This window comes from Eutrema salsugineum, unplaced genomic scaffold, assembly GCF_000478725.1.
Source record: "Eutrema salsugineum unplaced genomic scaffold, Eutsalg1_0 scaffold_3, whole genome shotgun sequence".
NCBI classification, from domain to species: Eukaryota; Viridiplantae; Streptophyta; class Magnoliopsida; order Brassicales; family Brassicaceae; genus Eutrema; species Eutrema salsugineum.
Window position 1 is genome coordinate 4,813,961 of NW_006256756.1, and position 19,283 is coordinate 4,833,243.

General features: G+C 33.2%; 3 protein-coding genes and 1 non-coding gene across 4 annotated transcripts; 2 read left to right on the plus strand and 2 right to left on the minus strand.

Annotated features, from left to right (window-relative positions):
• Positions 1-2,981: 2,981 nt before the first annotated feature.
• Positions 2,982-4,859, plus strand: LOC18014368 (reticulon-like protein B2). The gene is made up of 5 exons (XM_006396870.2): positions 2,982-3,323; positions 3,700-3,880; positions 3,969-4,110; positions 4,195-4,264; positions 4,361-4,859. Exons 1-5 carry the CDS (start codon positions 3,089-3,091, stop codon positions 4,528-4,530), a joined length of 798 nt encoding a protein of 265 aa, XP_006396933.1. The 5' UTR covers positions 2,982-3,088; the 3' UTR covers positions 4,531-4,859.
• A 35-nt stretch (positions 4,860-4,894) lies between these two features.
• On the plus strand, positions 4,895-4,978 carry TRNAL-CAA. The gene has a single exon. It is a non-coding gene; the product is annotated as a tRNA-Leu (tRNA).
• Positions 4,979-10,634: 5,656 nt separating this feature from the next.
• On the minus strand, positions 10,635-11,395 carry LOC18014370 (dirigent protein 6). The gene has a single exon (XM_006396872.2). It carries the CDS (start codon positions 11,353-11,355, stop codon positions 10,792-10,794), a length of 564 nt encoding a protein of 187 aa, XP_006396935.1. The 5' UTR covers positions 11,356-11,395; the 3' UTR covers positions 10,635-10,791.
• A 4,326-nt stretch (positions 11,396-15,721) lies between these two features.
• On the minus strand, positions 15,722-16,346 carry LOC18014787 (dirigent protein 6). The gene has a single exon (XM_006396873.2). It carries the CDS (start codon positions 16,308-16,310, stop codon positions 15,747-15,749), a length of 564 nt encoding a protein of 187 aa, XP_006396936.1. The 5' UTR covers positions 16,311-16,346; the 3' UTR covers positions 15,722-15,746.
• Positions 16,347-19,283: the final 2,937 nt, after the last annotated feature.

Here is a 19,283-nt window from a genome sequence, read left to right on the forward strand (position 1 = left end):
ACCAACTCAATGCCTATCTAATTCTGCAAAGACAAAGGGGAAAAGGAAGCTAACCTCGTTGAAAAGACTCCATGATAGAATGGCATCAGTTGTTATCTCGATATTCCCACCATGTTACACTCGAAAAAAAATTGAAATAAGTGTAATGGACATATAACATTCAATACAGTCTTAACTCCTCTACCTAACCAAAATCGAACTAGCATTAAACACAAACAAGTGGCAACAAAAACAAACTCAAACAAGCGAACATGAATACATTCATAAACCCTTAAGATTAAAAGTTCAACATAATTCAACATTACAACAAAACATGGTCTGACTTAGTGAAAAGAAGACAATTTAACTTGTTCCTCTTAAATAGACAACATTCATTGAACAATTGTTATTGTCATGCTTATAAAAACCTACTTAAACATATAGCAAACGGCAGCGAATACAACAAATATAACAAGGAACATGAATGCGTCACCTTGGTTAGCATTGTGGGCTTTCAGCATCGTCACATCTTCTTGAAGATGTCCCACATGTTCTTGCAGCATAGACACGTCTTCTTGCAGCATTCGGACATCTTCCTTCAAGTCTGCAATGGTTGGATTAGTAGCATGGCGCCTGTCGACGCTGAAGAGCATCTCCTTTTGCTCGTCTAGCCTAAGCTCAAGTATGGAGAACTGCTCCGTCACAGCCTCATCCCACCATTGCCTCTTGTGCTCACCACGACCCTACGTAAGAGTAGATATTAAATCCTCATCGAAAAACATGTATGTATTTAAAAACTTTGTAACTACAACTTACCTCACAGACCCAGTCAGGGCATGTGTAATACTTGCGGCCTGCAATTCCCATAGCACCACCAGGACAAGTTTCAAGCTTCACACGTTTCCCAAAAAAACATTTCTCTGGTATCCCGTAGGTTGCATCCGCGTAGGCCCATCCTAAATCCATTTCTAGATCTTCGGATGATGTTTCGCTATAATGAGGCATTGCCTGCAATGATAGTCATTAAACAAGTCGTCAAGTTAAAGCAAGTAACATAACTATTCAATTAACAAAGAAGAACAAGTAAGTCACATATGCGACTCACTTAATAAATCTCTAAAGAAATCCACATAACTAACAACTCACAAAGCAAAAGAACATTGGCTAAAGACAACAATCAACCGATGCTCAAAGTCAAATGCTTAGTGAAGAGAATCAAACAAAAACATTGCCTAAAATTCCACTATCATACGTAACAAACTGTTTTCCATTTTATCTGCTTGCATCATCGTTTAGTTTATGAATCGTGACAAACTAAACCAACAAAATCAATCGACAAACCCTAAATTAAAAATTTCAGTTTCGTCAAACCCCACAATTCGAGTGAACCGTTGTGAAAACATCATCTATATGCAACCGCCTAAACACAAAAACCCCTAATTTGAACTTTCAAACATGTCAACAAATTTCCCCTAAATTCGAGAAACCCTAAAATTCGATAATCTAATTTAACATAACCAATGATTCGACTGTAATCGATGTCAAACAACATCTACATGCACACGCCGATACACAAAAACCCCTAATTTGCACCGATGATTAACCGATACATTTTCCCCAAATCGACGAACCCTAATCTCCCCCAAAAGTTCATCAAATCACAAAAATAAACGAATAGAGAGATGATTACCTTACACAGATGACGGAAGAGATGGATCGGAGGCGCCGAAAACGACCGGATAGCACGATCTCCGGAATTCGACGATATCGCCTCTCTCGTCGCCTTTGAGAGAGAAAAAAGGAAAAAGATTTGTTCTCCACTTTTTCGCGACCTAATTTTTTTATCCTCCAAACATTTTGCAATTAAAATTGTAAAAAAAAAAAAATTTAACCACCACTAATATGCCGCCACGTATTCGACGAGACGGTCTCATCCGCTTCTAATATAAGGAGCGATCCGTCGAGTTTTTGGCTGAGAAATGATTAAAAAATGACTGACCCATATGAAACTGTGTCGACGTTTTTTTTTAAAATCTCCTGCTGGAGATGCTCTCAGAAATTCGGGGAAGATCATTCAGTTATGTAATGTATTATGTTAATAAACAGTAAAAGAAAAAGTTTTGACGCTGAACTAAAACGCAAAAGTCTCATAAAGTCATGATTTTATCTCTCTCTTCGTAAATACACATTCAACGAGGAATCCTAGACTTTAAAACCAACTCTTTGACTTAAAGGTGAATCTGTTTGTGTTCCGTACTTTATGTTCCGTAAATAGCCTCAAATCGAGAATTCTAATCAAAGCCGGTTGTTAGACCGGTTTATGATCATGATTTTGGTTCCGGTTCCGGTTTCGAATCAACTTTCTTTTTTGTTGTATGAGAAAATTGTAACTGGGCTGGGCCTCATTGTTTAGCTCAGTGGACCCATATTTTAAGTCGTCTTTTTCTTTTTCTTTTTTTTTTTCCTCACCTTGTGCTATGTTTATGTTATACGCGTCATTGTCATATTAAATTTGTTTCTCCACTTTCTAGAACTTTTTTTCAGAAAAATTAAGGCCGTCTCTACTTCGCTGATAATATATTTTAATTTATACTCTTTAAATCTATTGCCAAAGATATAATAATATATATCATTGTCTTGTGACGCAGACCGAAAGTGCATTCACCTACACGAATGGTTCTTACTATATCTGTGTCAAAGAATCATTGGCCGAACCATATTATAGTCCAGACGCGTGACACCTGAACGCTTCAGAAGATGCAGAAATATTAATTATACTACGACGTAATGTAATTGATGACGGAGCCGTTAAATACACGTTGCTTTTGTAAGCAAATTCGACGCTTTAGAAGCCGTTAACTATGACAGCGTCAAATATATTTTTTAATTTATATGTTCCCAAGCGTTGCAGGTTACACAACCAACGTCTCAGATCAAAACCATCGATTCAACGGTTGTGATCGAGTTTAAATTTTCGTATTTTCTTATTTTAGGCTTCCTTCGAGATCTTTCTTTCAAAGGTGGAAGAAAGCGCTAGAATACTGATTTGTTGTTGTTGTTCTTCTTCTTGGAATCGAAAGCTACGATCTGCACGAATCGATCGGAAACAATGGCGGATGAACATAAGCACGAAGAATCTCTGCCTAATTTGGACCCAGCGGTGGAAGTTGTAGAGAGGGAATCGTTGATGGAGAAGATATCAGAGAAGGTCCATCACAAAGGTGACTCTTCGTCATCGTCGTCGTCGTCAGATGACGAAAACGAGAAGAAATCTCTGAAATCGAAGGTTTACCGTTTATTCGGCAGGGAGAGGCCCGTTCATAAGGTTCTCGGCGGCGGAAAACGTACGTTCTACGACGATTTTTACGATTTCGTTTTCGCTGGCTTGATTTTGTTTTACTTTCTTCTAGAATGATGATTTTTCCACTGGTTAGAGCTTTGATGCTTCGTTTTAGGGATCGGTGGTTCTCTGTGTCGTTAAGAGGATGGTTGATTAGCTTAGAGCTTTGTTGATCTCGTTGAGTATTCTAGTTCATCTGGATCCACCTTATTTCTGGTTTTGGATTGTATCAATTGATACGATTTCCATCTCTAACTTGACTTGTTTGAGTATTGAAAATAGAAGTTTACTCATGATCTTCTCGTATTTTATTGATGATAGGACTTCTTGTTTATATCTTGATTTCTAAGCCTTAATTTGGTGATCTTTCCTGATTGCAGCGGCTGATATATTTATGTGGAAGAACAAGAAGATGTCAGGTGGTGTATTTGGTGGTGCTACAGTTGCATGGGTTCTCTTTGAATTGATCGAGTATCATCTTCTTACTCTGCTATGTCACGTTATGATCGTTCTTCTTGCTGTGCTGTTTCTATGGTCTAATGCCACTATGTTCATTCACAAGTAAGTTCATATTTAAATTCTATGAAAGTTGCTTGCTTCACATCTTAGATGAAGCTTGTTTGACCCATCTCATTTGTTGCTAATTCAGGTCTCCTCCAAAGATTCCTGAAGTACATATCCCTGAAGAACCTCTTCTTCAACTTGCTTCAGGGCTCAGAATCGAAATTAACCGAGGGTTCTCTTCTCTTCGCCAGATCGCATCTGGAAGGGATCTCAAGAAATTCCTCTCTGTAAGTTTAAAAACTGTCCCACACTTCTCTCTCAGTGTCTTATCTTTAAGGTTGAACTATAATTGTCTTGTTCGATCAAATTAGGCTATCGTCGGATTATGGGTTCTATCAGTTTTGGGTGGATGCTGTAGTTTCTTGACATTGGCATACATAGGTAACAACACTTACCATGAAGTATTGTTTCTTTCTTCTCTAACACATCATTTATTCTAACAATGCTAATGAATGGTATGGTTCTCTGTTGATTTAGCTCTGGTTCTGCTCTTCACTCTTCCTCTTCTCTATGACAAGTACGAGGACAAAGTAGACTCATATGGTGAGAAAGCAATGGCTGAGTTGAAAAAGCAATACGCTGTGTTCGACGCAAAGGTATTGAGCAAAATCCCAAGGGGACCATTGAAGGATAAGAAGAAAGATTAGGGTTTTTGCGGGTTTTTTTTTTGGCGTGGGTGTGCACAATGCTCTGGTTTTGAAAATGTGGGTTGTGTTGTGAAATGGTAAATCCAAAAGTTGTGTTAGATCTCATCTCATTTCTCTCGAGTTTTTACTTAACACCTTTGCTTCTTTTTTTTCTTTGTTTTGTTCTGTGGTATTGGTGGTGTTCTTGTTGCATGAGGTCAAAACTTGTAGTGGCTCTTTTACTTGTTGAATATGTATGTAGTCAGTCTTTGACTAACGTATCGATTTATCTGTGTTGTATACTTCGGTGTTACGATCTCGAATAATACATATATCTTTTAGTGCGTGTATATATATGTAAAATGGTGCTAACTTTGTTACCAAAGTCAGGATGGCCGAGTGGTCCAAGGCGCCAGACTCAAGTTCTGGTCCTCGAAAGAGGGCGTGGGTTCAAACCCCACTTCTGACATGTTATTATTTTTCATAATTTTTTGAAGCGTAATGAAGATGTGAAGTTATGTATGCGAAAGATTATATTTAACAAAAGGTTCATATAAGAACATCTCCATCGCAGGATTACTGTAGTATCACAAATGGGCTGTAGTATCACAAATGGGCCCGGTCGTTTTTTTAAGATTTGAAAATTACAAAAGAAGTCTATTTTCGTTGAATCCGTATAACTGCAGTGAATTTGTTGAATCCGTATGAGTAGAGTATCACTGGATAGATGTCAGCATCTGATAAGTTAAGCGTTGCCCTTCTTTAAAAATTAAGAGCCATTAAAAAAAAGAAAAAAAGGAAAGATTTAATTAAGAATTCTTGTGTTCAATTTCTGTTTTCTACATCGTTTTAATATTTAAACCGTGAAAGATGCTTATTTGTGATGTGCCTTTACCGTAAGAATCCGTGAAATTGAATTATCTTTGCCGGCGTTGTTCAATTTTCTCCGTCTTCTACCAACCCGTAAACCGACCACACCGTCCCCTCCGTTTTCTTCCGGCGTCGTCTTCGCTGCGAAACGGGTAATCATTTATGTTTTATGCATTCCCTCGTTTCGTGAAGCTCTGCTTTTTGTTTGAATCAAAGCGATAGAGCGAGTTAGTGATGAGATAGTAGGACTCGAAGTATTCTGCATCCCAATTGTTGTTTATGTTTTTTCAGGCTTTAGTGATGAGACTTTCTTTTGGTTTGTTTTTGCATTTTCTTGGGAATTATCGAGAGTGCTTCCGATGAATCTTAGATTGATTAAAATTCTGATTTCTTCGTCCTTATAGTTGTTATCTTGTTGTATCACAGAGAAGAAGAAGCTTTCAACTGAGTTGCTGGAAAGTGTTGTTTATAACTCTCTAACAAAAAAAAAAAAAATTTATTCTGATGAACCTAACAAGGGTTCAGGGTTGGAGTTACAAATTTGGTTAGAAATCATCACTGTTAAAAAAAAAAACAATTATTAAAAATATCCTATGAACCCCAGTGAGGATATCAGGGATGGAGATGCCCTAACACCTGTTAAAAATTAAAACACCTTGATAATTGATGTGTCTATAAAAAAAGTAACACCTGGGTATGTCTATAAAAGTTAACAGAAAAAATAGTACATATAAAAATAGAGTGAATATTTAATATGTAGTACAGTGAAAACATGATAATACAGTGGGTTCCACGTCTTATTTTTCAAAACAAATAATTGTAAGCAAAGCACTTCGTCACAAATGATGTCTTTTCTTAACCACAAAGAATTGTTTAATGGCTAATCGTCGATCATGTTCAAAATCCGAACATGTTAATCTACCCCTCAGTATATTAATATATGCATAATGGTATGAATAATAATCGGTTCTATTAAAATAAAATATTTGTAAACAGAAATTATGACTTGTAACTTTACTCAAAATGTAGTGTCTCTAAGAAAGTATGTTAGGAGTTAGGACCTTAGGTAGTGAACAAAAATAATAAATCAGAGAAAAAACTTTATCATTAATTTTGTAATCTACTACAACTGGTTCATGTTGGCATGTTGCAACATATCATTTGATTACTTTCTTCCTCAATTTTTGTTTTTGGGTAGTGTCGTTGTTTTACATAAATTGGATTGCTAATCTTTTTTTGTTTGCCAACAAAACTAGATTGCTAATCAAATATCAAAGTATGCATTAACAATACAGACACACTAAAGACATCAGTTGACAAATTAAAAATCTTTAAATTTGGTAATACCAAAAAGAATATGAGCTATTCTGCCTCAACACTAAACAACTTACATCTTTACAATTTATCGCATAATTATTGAGAATGTACTATATAAGGCTTTGATCAATTTAACGACGACATAAACAGCGTTTAAACAAAATTCAAAGATCGTAATTCGTAACTCCTTAAATTGCAAAGACAAACACAACCGAATTGACAAAATAACAAGAATCAAGAAAAAACATAAATGGGAAAAAAAGAGAACCAAAAAACCCTAAATAATAAAGAAGAAGCCGATATAACACCTTGGTAGGTTCGAAGATGATCGAGCCTATCCGCCGTTCCATGACTTGCCGGTTCAACCCCACCGCTTTAACCGGGCCGGTTTGAAGAATCATCATAACTACCGGTTATTATTATTTGCAGGGAGTGAACATTTTTTTAAGTTACGTGGTGAAAACCCTCCGGTCCACCTTGAAGCTTCTATGGAAGCTCAGCTCAAGCTCCCCATTTGGTTCCAACCTCTTAATTTTGATCCATCTAGGGAGATCTTGATTAAACTTCCATGGCTAAAAATGGGGAGAGAGAGTTTTTGTCTTTCTACTTCTTGTCTTTATATAGGCAATGATTTTTTCATTAATTATTTAGACTAGGAAAGAGTGAGAAACTCACACCAAAAAGCATTGATAATCGAATGCATATGATGTAAAAACCAAATTTATAATTAAAATAACTAAATGATAACCAAATTTACAACAAAATCTAAACACTGCAATCTTATGAAAATGGAATGTTTTGATCAAATAAAAGAATTGCGTATACTAAACAAAATTGTATTCTTTATTTTGTGTCTTATTGGTTTAAAATAACATCTGTTGTTTGAAGTGGGTGGACTTAACCGACAATAGTACCCCTGAGTAGATTCCCACCAATTACCCCCCACGCACTCTGCAATCTACTGCTCTGTTTATAATCATTGGAGGGTAATAACGTGAAAACACCTTGTTTACTAAATTGCTATATAAAATTATCAATCTAGAATGCAAAATCAATTAAAAAGTCAAGATATCACTATTTACAATTCTTAATCTAGAGTGCAAAACAACCAATTAAAAAGTCTACATAAATTACGCTTTACAATTATTATTCTAGATAGTGCAAAACCAATCAAAAGTCTAGACTTTAGAATGCGTTGCGAGGGACCCCGAGTCCAATATCTTTAATTTTGGTGGATCAACTGCCTGTTTGTCTATTTTCAATTGGCCATTCCTCTTTAATTATTGTAATTTCATCATTTCTTTTGAATATTTCCTCGAAATCCTGACTATATGTCCACTAAGTCACACTTCGCTTTTCAAAAACATTTCAAAAGCATTAAGTAGTTTTTGTTTGATCATCTTAAGGGATATCATACGCAAGATATTCACTTTACAAATTCATCGGAGTTACCAAAAAAAGAAGAAAATTTGAAGGAATGATTACATAGATCAGATGAAACTATCTTATTTTCAAAGAGCTAATGTAAAGAAATGCATGAAACTTTCTCTCATTTCTCTTAAAAATGATTGATAGTCACATACGAGTGAAAACGATTGTGGACCGAGAGTAGCTCCTATATTTGCTTATTTAGTCTCTACTTGCAACTTCCAATCCTTCATCAACTCAAAGCACGATTCAACTCAAAGGATTGGAACCTATAAGCTGGCCATGCTTTCTTCCTCAAAACAGAACCAATAATATTCGATGTTTGAGAAGCAAAACTACCTTGTTAAGCTGATGGCTCAACATGCTTTCCACAGCCCACCAAACTAAGCTTTTCAATTTTGGCTTTAATCAATATGCCAATATATGAAAAAGCTCTTCTACTATGCAACAATACATCCCTATGAGAATCTCTTAAAATCCAAGCAGCTCCAAGAAGAGAATTTTCCTTCAAAAACCCAAGCAGCTCCAAAGCAATAAAGTAACTTTACTATTAGGTTTGCTGCAAATAATAAAAGAAAAACTTTTACAAAAAATAATAATAATAAGAAATTAGTAATTTTACTTGTTTAACTTTTCATTTACATAGTTGTCGCTCATTTATGTTTTTCTATCATTGCATAGACATTTTCAAAGTTTAAACCATTTAAGCGAACATATTAAGGACTACCTTTTCTCCCTATGACTTGACCTCTCTAGTTATGCGATAAATAATGATGATAATCTCTTTCCATGGCTCTTCTTGCAATCTCTATGGCTTCGAGAGTGGAGACAATGTGGACCTGCACGGGCACATGTGGGACTAGATATAGAATTTTGTTACTATCCTATATTGATATACCCTTAATCTGCTTTTTTTGTTACACGATTTAGAGCTTCTAGCTTAACATCTCAGCGCAAAACAAGAAGATTTGTTCCAATTGCTCTTAAAGAGATCAGCCACGATTCTGTTGTTAGCTTATCATGATCTAAACACATCCATTTAAGAAATTTTGTGCTTCTATGATTCTATCTCCTTCCTTTAGCCAGTGATGATTTCTTCTTCCTATAGACTTTGATATGATTCTCCCAAGGATGTTGCATTCTAAGGTGGTAAAAGGATAGTCTTTGCTTCTAAGAAACTGTGAAGCTTCAAAGAACAAAGGATGTAGAGCGAATGGTGACACTAGAGGTGCGGAAAACTCTTGATTTTACAGCGGAATGACTGTTAGACTCTCAAGAATTACTTCTGTAAAGAATTTGAATCCAAAATACAATAAGCAAGTGGGTGGATCGAATAAAACTTCTAAGAGATGCGGAATGCCTCTTAGACTTTCAAAGATTGCTACTGTAAAGAGATCAATCACCAAATACAATAAGCAAGGAAGAGAATCACTCTCAAAGTTCCAAAAATAATCATCAAAGTCTTATCTTTTTATTCAGCATAGTGGGCTCTATAAATAGAGAAAATATATGATAAAAACGTCCATAAAAGTATCTCAACATGCAAAGAATCTAGGGAAATGAAATTCAAACTTTAAAGTGCATGTAAGAGAGAAAAATAGACAAAATTGAATGCAGTTTTTGTCATGGACGAAATTTGATCTTCTTTGATTCTTTTTTTTGGGGCTGAATCCACTTTGCTGGACTTCTCTAATGGACCAATATTATAGAACAACTTGGTTTGTAGCTTAATTTATCTTGGTTTGGTCGGAATCCTTCAATGAATGCCCGCAGATCCGAAACGCGTAAGCTGGAGATCACCTGTTTTGTAAATTGAATAACTCCTTCGTCTGAACTCCGTTTGATATGATTCTTCTTCCAGGAGCTTTGTAATTGAGCTGAACATATTCTTCAGGTGGTTTCATGCGTTTAGTCCTCGTGGTTGAGAAGATACACTTCGAAAACTGAACACATGTCCTGATGCTTCCCATGATCATATCATCTCAGCGCAAAACAAGAAGATTGTTCCAATTAATTGCTCTTAAAGAGATCAACCACGATTCTGTTGTTAGCTTATCTTGATTTAAACACATCCATTTAAGAAATTTTGTGCTTCTATGATTCTATCTCCTTCTTTTAGCCAGTGATGATTTCTTCTTCCTATAGACCTCTTCGTTACAATAAGCCTTCTGTAGATTCCTCTCTATCTCCTTGATTTTCTGAAATTCTTGAGATTGGCTTGCTAATTCCTATTCAACCGTTGTTTCAATGTACGAATCTCTTGTTCAGAGTTAGTTGTATTGACCTATTTCCATTGTGAAATGTACTTAATAATTACAGAGAACATTTATCAATGATCTATTGACAAGATAATTTTGAAATTTTGTTAACTAGACAATATCATTCATATTTTTTGAATGAATGTTCATTATGAATGGTTTTATCACATTTTATTAGACAATTTAAAAAGATTCAGAATATTATAAAAAAAATAGTGGGAAAACTTATAAAATTGCTGATATAATCGACAGTATTTTATAAACTTAAATATCTTATTTAAGCAACATCACGGTTGCCAAAAAGAAAAAAAGCAACATCACGTTGAATGCAACATCATTATTAAAATGTCCACACCACAAACAAACATCAAACCCAAACGAAGAAAACAAAAACGTGCATATAAATATATCAGTAACATTCATAGAGTTTAATATCCATTTTGAGACGGAAATACTTATTTCCTTGAATGAGATCGGTCGAGAACGTAACAACCCCACGAGTCATGATAAAGTCACCAGTACCACCAACGATCGATAGGTCTCTGGTCGGCTCCATCATCGGATTCGCATCCATAATGGTCAATGTTCCTTTGTGTTGCGTCGAGTTGAACACTAATGTGCAAGCTACCCACGTGTTGTAAGTCGTTATCTTGTTGTAGAAGAAGAAGCCTTGAGCTCTAGCCACTGCTTCCGAGAGGAAGTTCTCGTCCATTGTGACAGGGTTGTCAAAGATCACAAACTTTCCAAAATTGAAGTCCCCTAGTCCTAAAGGGTTTACGATTGTTGCTGATGTGGCATTATCCGCGTTATCGCTATCGTATGCAATGTTATGGAGATGGAGGACAAAATGTTTGCATGGTTTTTTCAGGTCGATTAATGTTCGGACCGATGAGACAGTATCAGAGAGGAGTAAAACGAATAGGAAAAAGGACAATAGGGTATTGAATATTTGTTTGGAGGTTTGATTTGCCATAGTTATGGAGTTTAGTAGAAATGAGTAGTGTTTTTTATTTTGTGGATATGAGGAAGAGTGGTGAAGTCTTATTTATAGACAATTTATTTGTTTACTAGTTTTGTATAAAGATGGGACTCAGAGACGCATATAATTGGTTTGTTGATCATCTCCCTATCTAGGCGTATTCATTTGGATGTGTTCATTTGGATCAGGTAATAATGGGTAAGAATCCGGTTAGGTAATTAGGGTTAAGAAGTCAAATAATTAGGTTAAAGTAATCATTTGAAATGTACCTTTAATAATAACTACCCACAAGGGCACCCTTACAAAAACGGGTAATTAGTAGGGGAGAGTCAGGTTATACATTTATATATAGATCATGATATCCGAATTTGATCCATATATGATTTTTCTATATAACTTTTTAAGAATATCTGTAATATATTAGTATGATAAATTGAAGAATACTTTAAAATATCACCAAAAATAAGCTTTATTTATAAGAATTGGAGCATTGTTTTGAATATTTGTAATAAATATGTTCTAAAATGTTTATAAATACCAAATAACTTTGAAATTTATATATGTTACATTTAATTTTATTTTTTATTAAATACTTTAAAATAATTTATTATAATATGTTAATGATTTTTATCTGTTTTTGTTCTTAGCAGATCCGGATATCCTTCCAATCCAGGAAATCTTATCCATGCATATTCCTAATGAATAGAGCTAAGCCAAAATCAGTAGATCATGTGGGGAATCCGATAAGTTATCTTCCATTCACCAACAAAGACTAAAGTGCTCTGCCAAGCATGGAACATGAGAAAGTATCGGCTTTATAATACCACTCACTAATAAAAAAAAATATTCAGAGGTAACACTTTTTGCACTTGAGTCGATTTGGTTGGATATCATATTTTCAACGTGTACGTAGTGCTCGCTAATCCCTTGTGTGTTTCTAGTTTCTACTAATAGAGTGGTTAGCTAGTAGCTACACTAACTGAAACCAAGTTATAGATTCTAAATAGTAGAGAAGAAGCCGATTATCCGATAATAACACCTTGGTAGGTTCGAAGATGATCGAGCCTATACGCCGTTCCATGACTTGCCGGTTCAACCCCACTGGTCCTTAACAGGACCGGTTTGCAGAATCATCATAACTATCCGTTATTTTAGAGCAGGGAGTGAACATTGTATTTCTAAAGCTATATGGTGAGAACTCTCCGGACACGGAGAAGCATGGAAGCTCAACTCACGCTTCCCATTTGGTTCCAACCTTTTGAATTTGATCCAATTTAGAGATATCTTGATTAAAATTCCTAGGCTAAAAATGGGGAGATAGTTTTGTCTATCAACTTCTTGCCTATATGTAGGCATTATTTTTCCCTAATTGTTCTGAATGTGAAAGAGAAAGAGACTCACACCAAACGTATCATGGATTCAAAAGCATTTGATGTAAAAACAAAATTTATAATTTAAATAGCTAAGCGATCTTTATTTCCAACTTAAAAGTTTTAAGCGTCATCTTGGTAACAATAGTTAATTAAGAAACTGAAACTATTTTTCTACTTAAAGATTCCACGATCAATATCTTTAACTTTGGCGGATCAACTGCTTGTTTGTCTATTTCAATTGGCCATTCCTCTTTAAATTAATTTTATTTTGTAATTTCATTATTTATTTTGAATATTTCTTTGAAATTCTGACTTTATGTCCACTAAGTTACACTTCGCTTTCCAAAAAAAAAAACTTAAAAGCATAAAGTAGTTTTACTATTAGTTTTGCCCAAAAGAACTAAATAATTAGTTTTGCCCAGAAGAACTAAATAATAAGAATTATGTCGTTTCACTTGTATAACTTTTACTTTATATAGTTGTAGCCCATTTGTGTTTTTCTATCAATGCCTGAGACATTTATAAAACTATATTTATTCCTGCATGTTGCGCGGAGTTTCATTATTAAACAGTTATTATTGAACAAGTAATTTATCATATTTTGTCTTTTTTTCTTTTTATCATTTTATATTTCTTGATTTTATTAGACTTCCCATCTAACTTCATCTGATCATAATACTTTGTTATCTTCATCTTCCGGTCTTCTTTTTCATCTTCAACGTCTGTGTTTTTGTATCTTCAAAAAATTCTCTTCATCAGCTTTAATTGTGTTCTTCTTCTTGCTCTTCTTAATCTATTATTTTTTTTCTCATCTTTCTCTTCATCGTCTTCTACTTTTACTTTTTTTTCTTTTTTTAATTTCTTTTGATTTTTGTTGTTTCTTATTTTTATTTATTTATTTTTACTTTATATTAATCTGTGTTTTCTTCTTTATATTTTGATCTTTTCTTCTTTCTATTTTTCTTATTCTTTTTCATCATTTTTACTTTTTTATCATCGTCTCTAACTTCTTCATTTTTTGTTTTTTAGTTTTTACTCCTAATCTTCTTGATGAAAAATAATAATTATAAAGAGTATGTGAATTAATTGAATTATTCATTCTAGTGTAAATGTTTGACTCTTTTTTGTAAATTAAAACAGTAATTATTTTAAAATATGTGAATTATTTTTTAATAAAAAATAATAGTTATTTAAAAAAATATGAATTAATAGAGTTATTAACTTTAGTTTTAGTTTTTTTTATTTTTATTTTACTGATGTGAACATTCTAAAATGGTGATAAAAATCTCTAATTACATAATAAATTTAAGCGTGGAAACAATGTCGAACAGGACGGGCACATGTGGAATATTCACTATATATATATATAATTTTGTTACCATTGTATATTGATATATGCCCTTAATCTGTTAATTTTTTTTCCATGATTTAAAGCTTCTAACCTAATATCTCATCGCAGAACAAGAGGAACTTTGTAAAACTTCGAACAACATCAACAACAAAAGTTAAAAGCAACACAATGGGTCTTATTGGTTTAAACGCAGCAGTTATGGTTGCGAGTGCGAGAGTTTGCGGAAGCAGGTGATTGCGGTTTTGAACGTTACTAAGCAACTTTCACGATTGGTTAAACTTTCAAAGGCGGATCCGTTTGCGGGATATTTTTGACTGGCAAACCAGCGATGTTTTTCGCTGTTAAACATAAAATACCAAAATAAACATCATATATAATTATAAAAAACATAAAAACTATTTTAGTTGGCTAAATACCAAAATCAGTAATTCAAAATAATTAGTAATAAAAATATTATAAATAAATACTTAATCATTATTTAAAAACCTAATAAATTTTATAATAACATGTTCTATTTCAGTTGTTGGGAACATCACCAAAAATTGTGTCTAGTAATGTAATAAACTGGAAAAAATTGCTCCAATACGTGGATCTTCTGGATTTATCTTATGCATGGTGTAAATTTTTTTCAATTGATCTAATCGATTTTTTGCATGACTCCAACTCAAATCAACTTCAAATTGCTCAGTAATATTCTTTAGAATACGTTCTTTATTGAATACACTCAAATATATGATTCGTTGAAATAATGCACATGTCATCTCGTTTGACTATGTAACTTTCTAAAAAATAAAAAAAGGAATTATAACAAATTATAACGTGATCTTCCATTTTTATAACGTACATTTTTTTACCTAACTGCTACCGCCCGCAACCGCAAACATTGGCAGAAAACAGCTTTTGAATTTCAGCGATATAAAACGATACAAAACAGTTTATAGCGATTTCTATGATTATTATAAAATGCCATTAACCGCTATCAACTGCAAACGCAGCGTTTCCAGGTGATAAAAGGTGAACCAATCAACATCAATGTGTCCATATACAAACATCAGACCCAAAACGTATATCCATTTTGAGAAGGAAATATTTATTGCCTTTAATGAGGTCGGTCGTGAACATAACTAAATAGTTTAAAACTATGTTACTTGTTAGACAATATTGTTCATATCTTTCGTTCATAATTTAATTCTTTACAAATAATATCATCCACTTATCTATTAACATTTCGTCTATAATTTAATCTTTACAAATAATATATATTATTCAATTATCTATTAACAAAATAGTTACAAAATTTGTTACTTGTTAGACAAATAGACAATATCGTCATATTAATTACATATTCGGAATGACTGTTCTTTATTTACAGTTGATCACAGGTTATTGTGATGCGTAATAGACAATTTGAAAAGATCAAATTTTGTATAAATAGTGGGAGGCTTATAAAATTTGTGATATAATCGACATATAGTGTTTATAAAATTAAATACCTTGTATATGTTAATATAAACAGTGGTAAACAAAACACAGGCAACACTTTTTTTTATTATTAAACTTGTTACAAAGAAATGACGATAGCATTTGTAACAACTTGCAACAACATTAAAGTTAAAAGAAAACACAAAGTCCACATACAAACATCAAACCCAAAACATATTTTAGTAACATTCATAAAGTTTAATATCCATTTTGATACGGAAATACTTACTGCCTTCAAAGAAATCGGTCGTGAACGTAACAACCCCACGACTCATGATAAAGTCACCAGTCCCACCAACGATCGACAGGTCTCTGGTCGGCTCCATGAACGGATTCGCATCGATTAGGGTCAATGTTCCTTTGTGTTGCGTCGAGTTGAATATTAATGTGGAAGCAAACCACGAGTTGTAAGTAGTTTTCTTGTTGTAGAAGAAGAAGCCTTGGGCTCGAGCTACTGGTTCCGAAAGGTAATTCTCATCCATTGTGAGAGGGTTGTCATATATCACAAACTTTCCAAAACTGAAGTCTCCTAGTCCTAAAGGGTTTACGATTGTTGCTGATGTGGCATTATCCGCATTATCACCATCATAGGCGATATTATGGAAATGTAGGACGAAACGTTTGCATGGTTTTTTCAGGTTAATTGATTTTCGGACCGATGAGACGGTATCAGAGAGGAGTAAAACAAATAGAAAGAAGGACAATAGGGTTTTGAATATTTGTTTGGAGGTTTGGTTTGCCATGGTTATGTTAGTAGAAATGAGTAGTGTTGTGTATTTGTGGATATGAAGAGGAGTGGTTAAGCCTTATTTATATACGTATATAGTTCATATTTTTATTAGTTTTTGTATAAAAATAGGGTTCAGACGCTTTTTTTTTTTATTAGGTTTGTTGATATTTTTGGTTTCCCCACTTAGGCGTGTTCATTTGGGTCGATCGGATAATAACGTTTAAGGTTTGGGTACACGTATTTTAAAGTAGAAAAAAATAATTACATTGTGCTGTATTTGTAAAACTACGGATCGAGTAAGGGTAATATATTAGAACTATCCAAAGTGAATCTTTTAAGAAAATAAGTCGTGTATACGAGTAACAAAAGGGGTAGGACCAGGTTTCTAAAATCATTACCTAAATGGAATAATTCGGATATTAAATAGATTTAGACGATTAATTATACTAATGATAAATATAATATTGGAAAACTTGGAACAATTTACAAATCTTCTTGGATAAGTTTAAGAAAAATGTCTACATTTTGTGAAATATTAGATAATTTTGATCACAAAATATAGACAATTTTGAGTAATTTGAAGAATTTATAGATGTATTTAGATTTTTTAGAAAAAAATTAGTTATCCTAACGGGTAACTTGGATGTTCGAAATTATTATCCGAACCTTAGTTGACTATTATCAGTTGAAATAAATTATATTTATTCAAAATAGATCCTTTCTTCAAAATTTTCAGATTGTTCAGATCATGCGCAGTGAAAATTGGATTATCCAACCCAAAATGAGCAGGCCTAACTAAAATCAGTAGACTAAAATAGGATTAACTTCAAAAAAAAGATTTATAGACTTATCATGTGGGGAATTCGAATTATATTATTTTACATTTTATTTTTATTTTATTATTAAATTAAGAGATACACTCAGCCAAAGCATGAAACATGAGAAGTATTGGCTTTATTATGCCACTCAATAATTAAAATAGTCAAGACATTTTGTGCTTCTCATGTTTTCAACGTGTGGTGGAGTTGGTCGGATATCATATTTTCGACGTGTAGTGGTAGCTAATCCCTTGTGTGCTTGTACTAGTACAATGATTAGCTACACTAACTTAAACCCAGTTACAAACTCTAATTAAAAAATGTTTGTTTAACAAATACCAAACAGAAGAGTATTATGAAAGTATATGTATAGGGGGTGCATGCAGTCTTTTTCGTACCAAGGTAACACTGTACCTTTTTTTTGTATGAAAAAGTTTAACCAAACCTAATAATTCACACGGAAAGACCAACACTTTACTTATGATAAATTGTTCCAAAGGCACATATATTTTTTGTTGGGGTCATTCGCCCCTAATAAATTTTAAAAATGGTTATAACTTATTAATCTTAGTTTCAATGCCCCACTCATAAAATTATATATACTTTTTTTTACCTGCAATGAAGAAAATTTCTGACTTCGAATTCGCCGGTTCCAAACGTTAAATTTTGCTAAATAACAACTAAATCATAATAGAAAACAGAATGTTAAGATCACACTCATTGCTAAGTATATGTATTTATAAATAAATATATATTAATATAAGGAATATAGACTAATCCACTTCATCAATTTTATGGATTTTCAACTCAAAACTAATTAGTATAAGTGGATTGGCATATATCTTTTATATTATTACTTATTTTTTAATAAACTTGGGATATGAGATCTCGATCCAGCTCTTTGAAATGATGGTTTATCTTTCACATCTCGAACTGAGTCTTACATTAGAACTGGTAGTAAATTAGTCGAACTACTCTTCGATCATAATCAACAAACTGGCATATGATTCCAGGTTAAATTATAGATTACCAATTCAGTACCAATTAGAAATGAGTTGATTGGTCAATATTAGTGTAGGATTATTCCCACTTTCAATGCTGGATATTAACATGCAAAGCATGTCAAACTGAATTATATTTAATTAGTTTTCTATTTCTTAAACAAACAAAAAAAAAAAAAAAACTGAAACTCAAAATGGCTAAACTAACAGTTGGATTGAATAGTCATACACCTAAGAGGTCGTGGTGAAAATCAGATGCCTCTTTAAGACTGCATTAAAGCCTTATAAATAAAATATGCTAAAGCCATTTCATTTTCCTTAGATGTCAAAAAAAAAAAAAAAAAGCCATTTCATTTTCCTTTTTACTAGGTAGCAAAGAATATTATATTCCATACACTATTAGTACTACATAGGTCTGAAACGGAGCCAGATATCCGGACTTTTCAAGGTATCCGAATCCAGATCTGTATTCGTCGGATAATCAATTTTACTATTCGGATCCAGGTCCGAAAACTCCGGATATCCAGAGACCGGATATTAGGTTTGAACCGAATATTTACGGATATCTGACCGGATATTTGGTTAAAATGTATCATCATAACAAAAGTTACAAATAGCAAAAATTTAAAAACATCTAAATAGCATTCAAATAGCACAAAGTTAAAAGTTTACATAGTAAAAGAGAAAATAGTAATAAAGAAGTTAATTTATCTTCATGTCCATGTGCTATCCATTTTCATGTTCTTCTCTCACAATCTAAAATAGAAAATTATCATGCAATATATGAATTTTAATCATATGTAAATGAGTTAAACCAAAAAAAAATTTCAAACATAATTAAAACAAAAAATAAATGCATGTCCAAAGATTTCTAAACTAATTCTTACCTCATTTAAACTTCACATTCAATATGATCATGGCTGCATTATTCCTTTTTGTCGATGTGGGCAAACTTAAAAACAGACTTTTAAAGTTAATTTTTGAAAATAAATAAATATTATCAAAAATAAATAAATATTTAACAAACGGATAACAGATAACAGATATCCGGTTTCAAAATTTTCTATTATCCGGATCCGTATCCGAAATAATCGAATACTTAATTTCACTATCCGGATCCGAACTACACATATATTTGGTTTTTACAGATAAGATAGAACCGAATAT

Coding starts and splice junctions, on each gene's coding strand:
- LOC18014368 (XM_006396870.2), top strand. CDS start 3,089: ATGGCGGATGAACATAAGCACGAAGAATCTCTGCCTAATTTGGACCCA. Junction 3,881..3,968: donor GCCACTATGTTCATTCACAA/GTAAGTTCATAT, acceptor TTGCTAATTCAG/GTCTCCTCCAAAGATTCCTG. Junction 4,111..4,194: donor ATCTCAAGAAATTCCTCTCT/GTAAGTTTAAAA, acceptor CGATCAAATTAG/GCTATCGTCGGATTATGGGT.
- LOC18014370 (XM_006396872.2), bottom strand. CDS start 11,355: ATGGCAAATCAAACCTCCAAACAAATATTCAATACCCTATTGTCCTTT.
- LOC18014787 (XM_006396873.2), bottom strand. CDS start 16,310: ATGGCAAACCAAACCTCCAAACAAATATTCAAAACCCTATTGTCCTTC.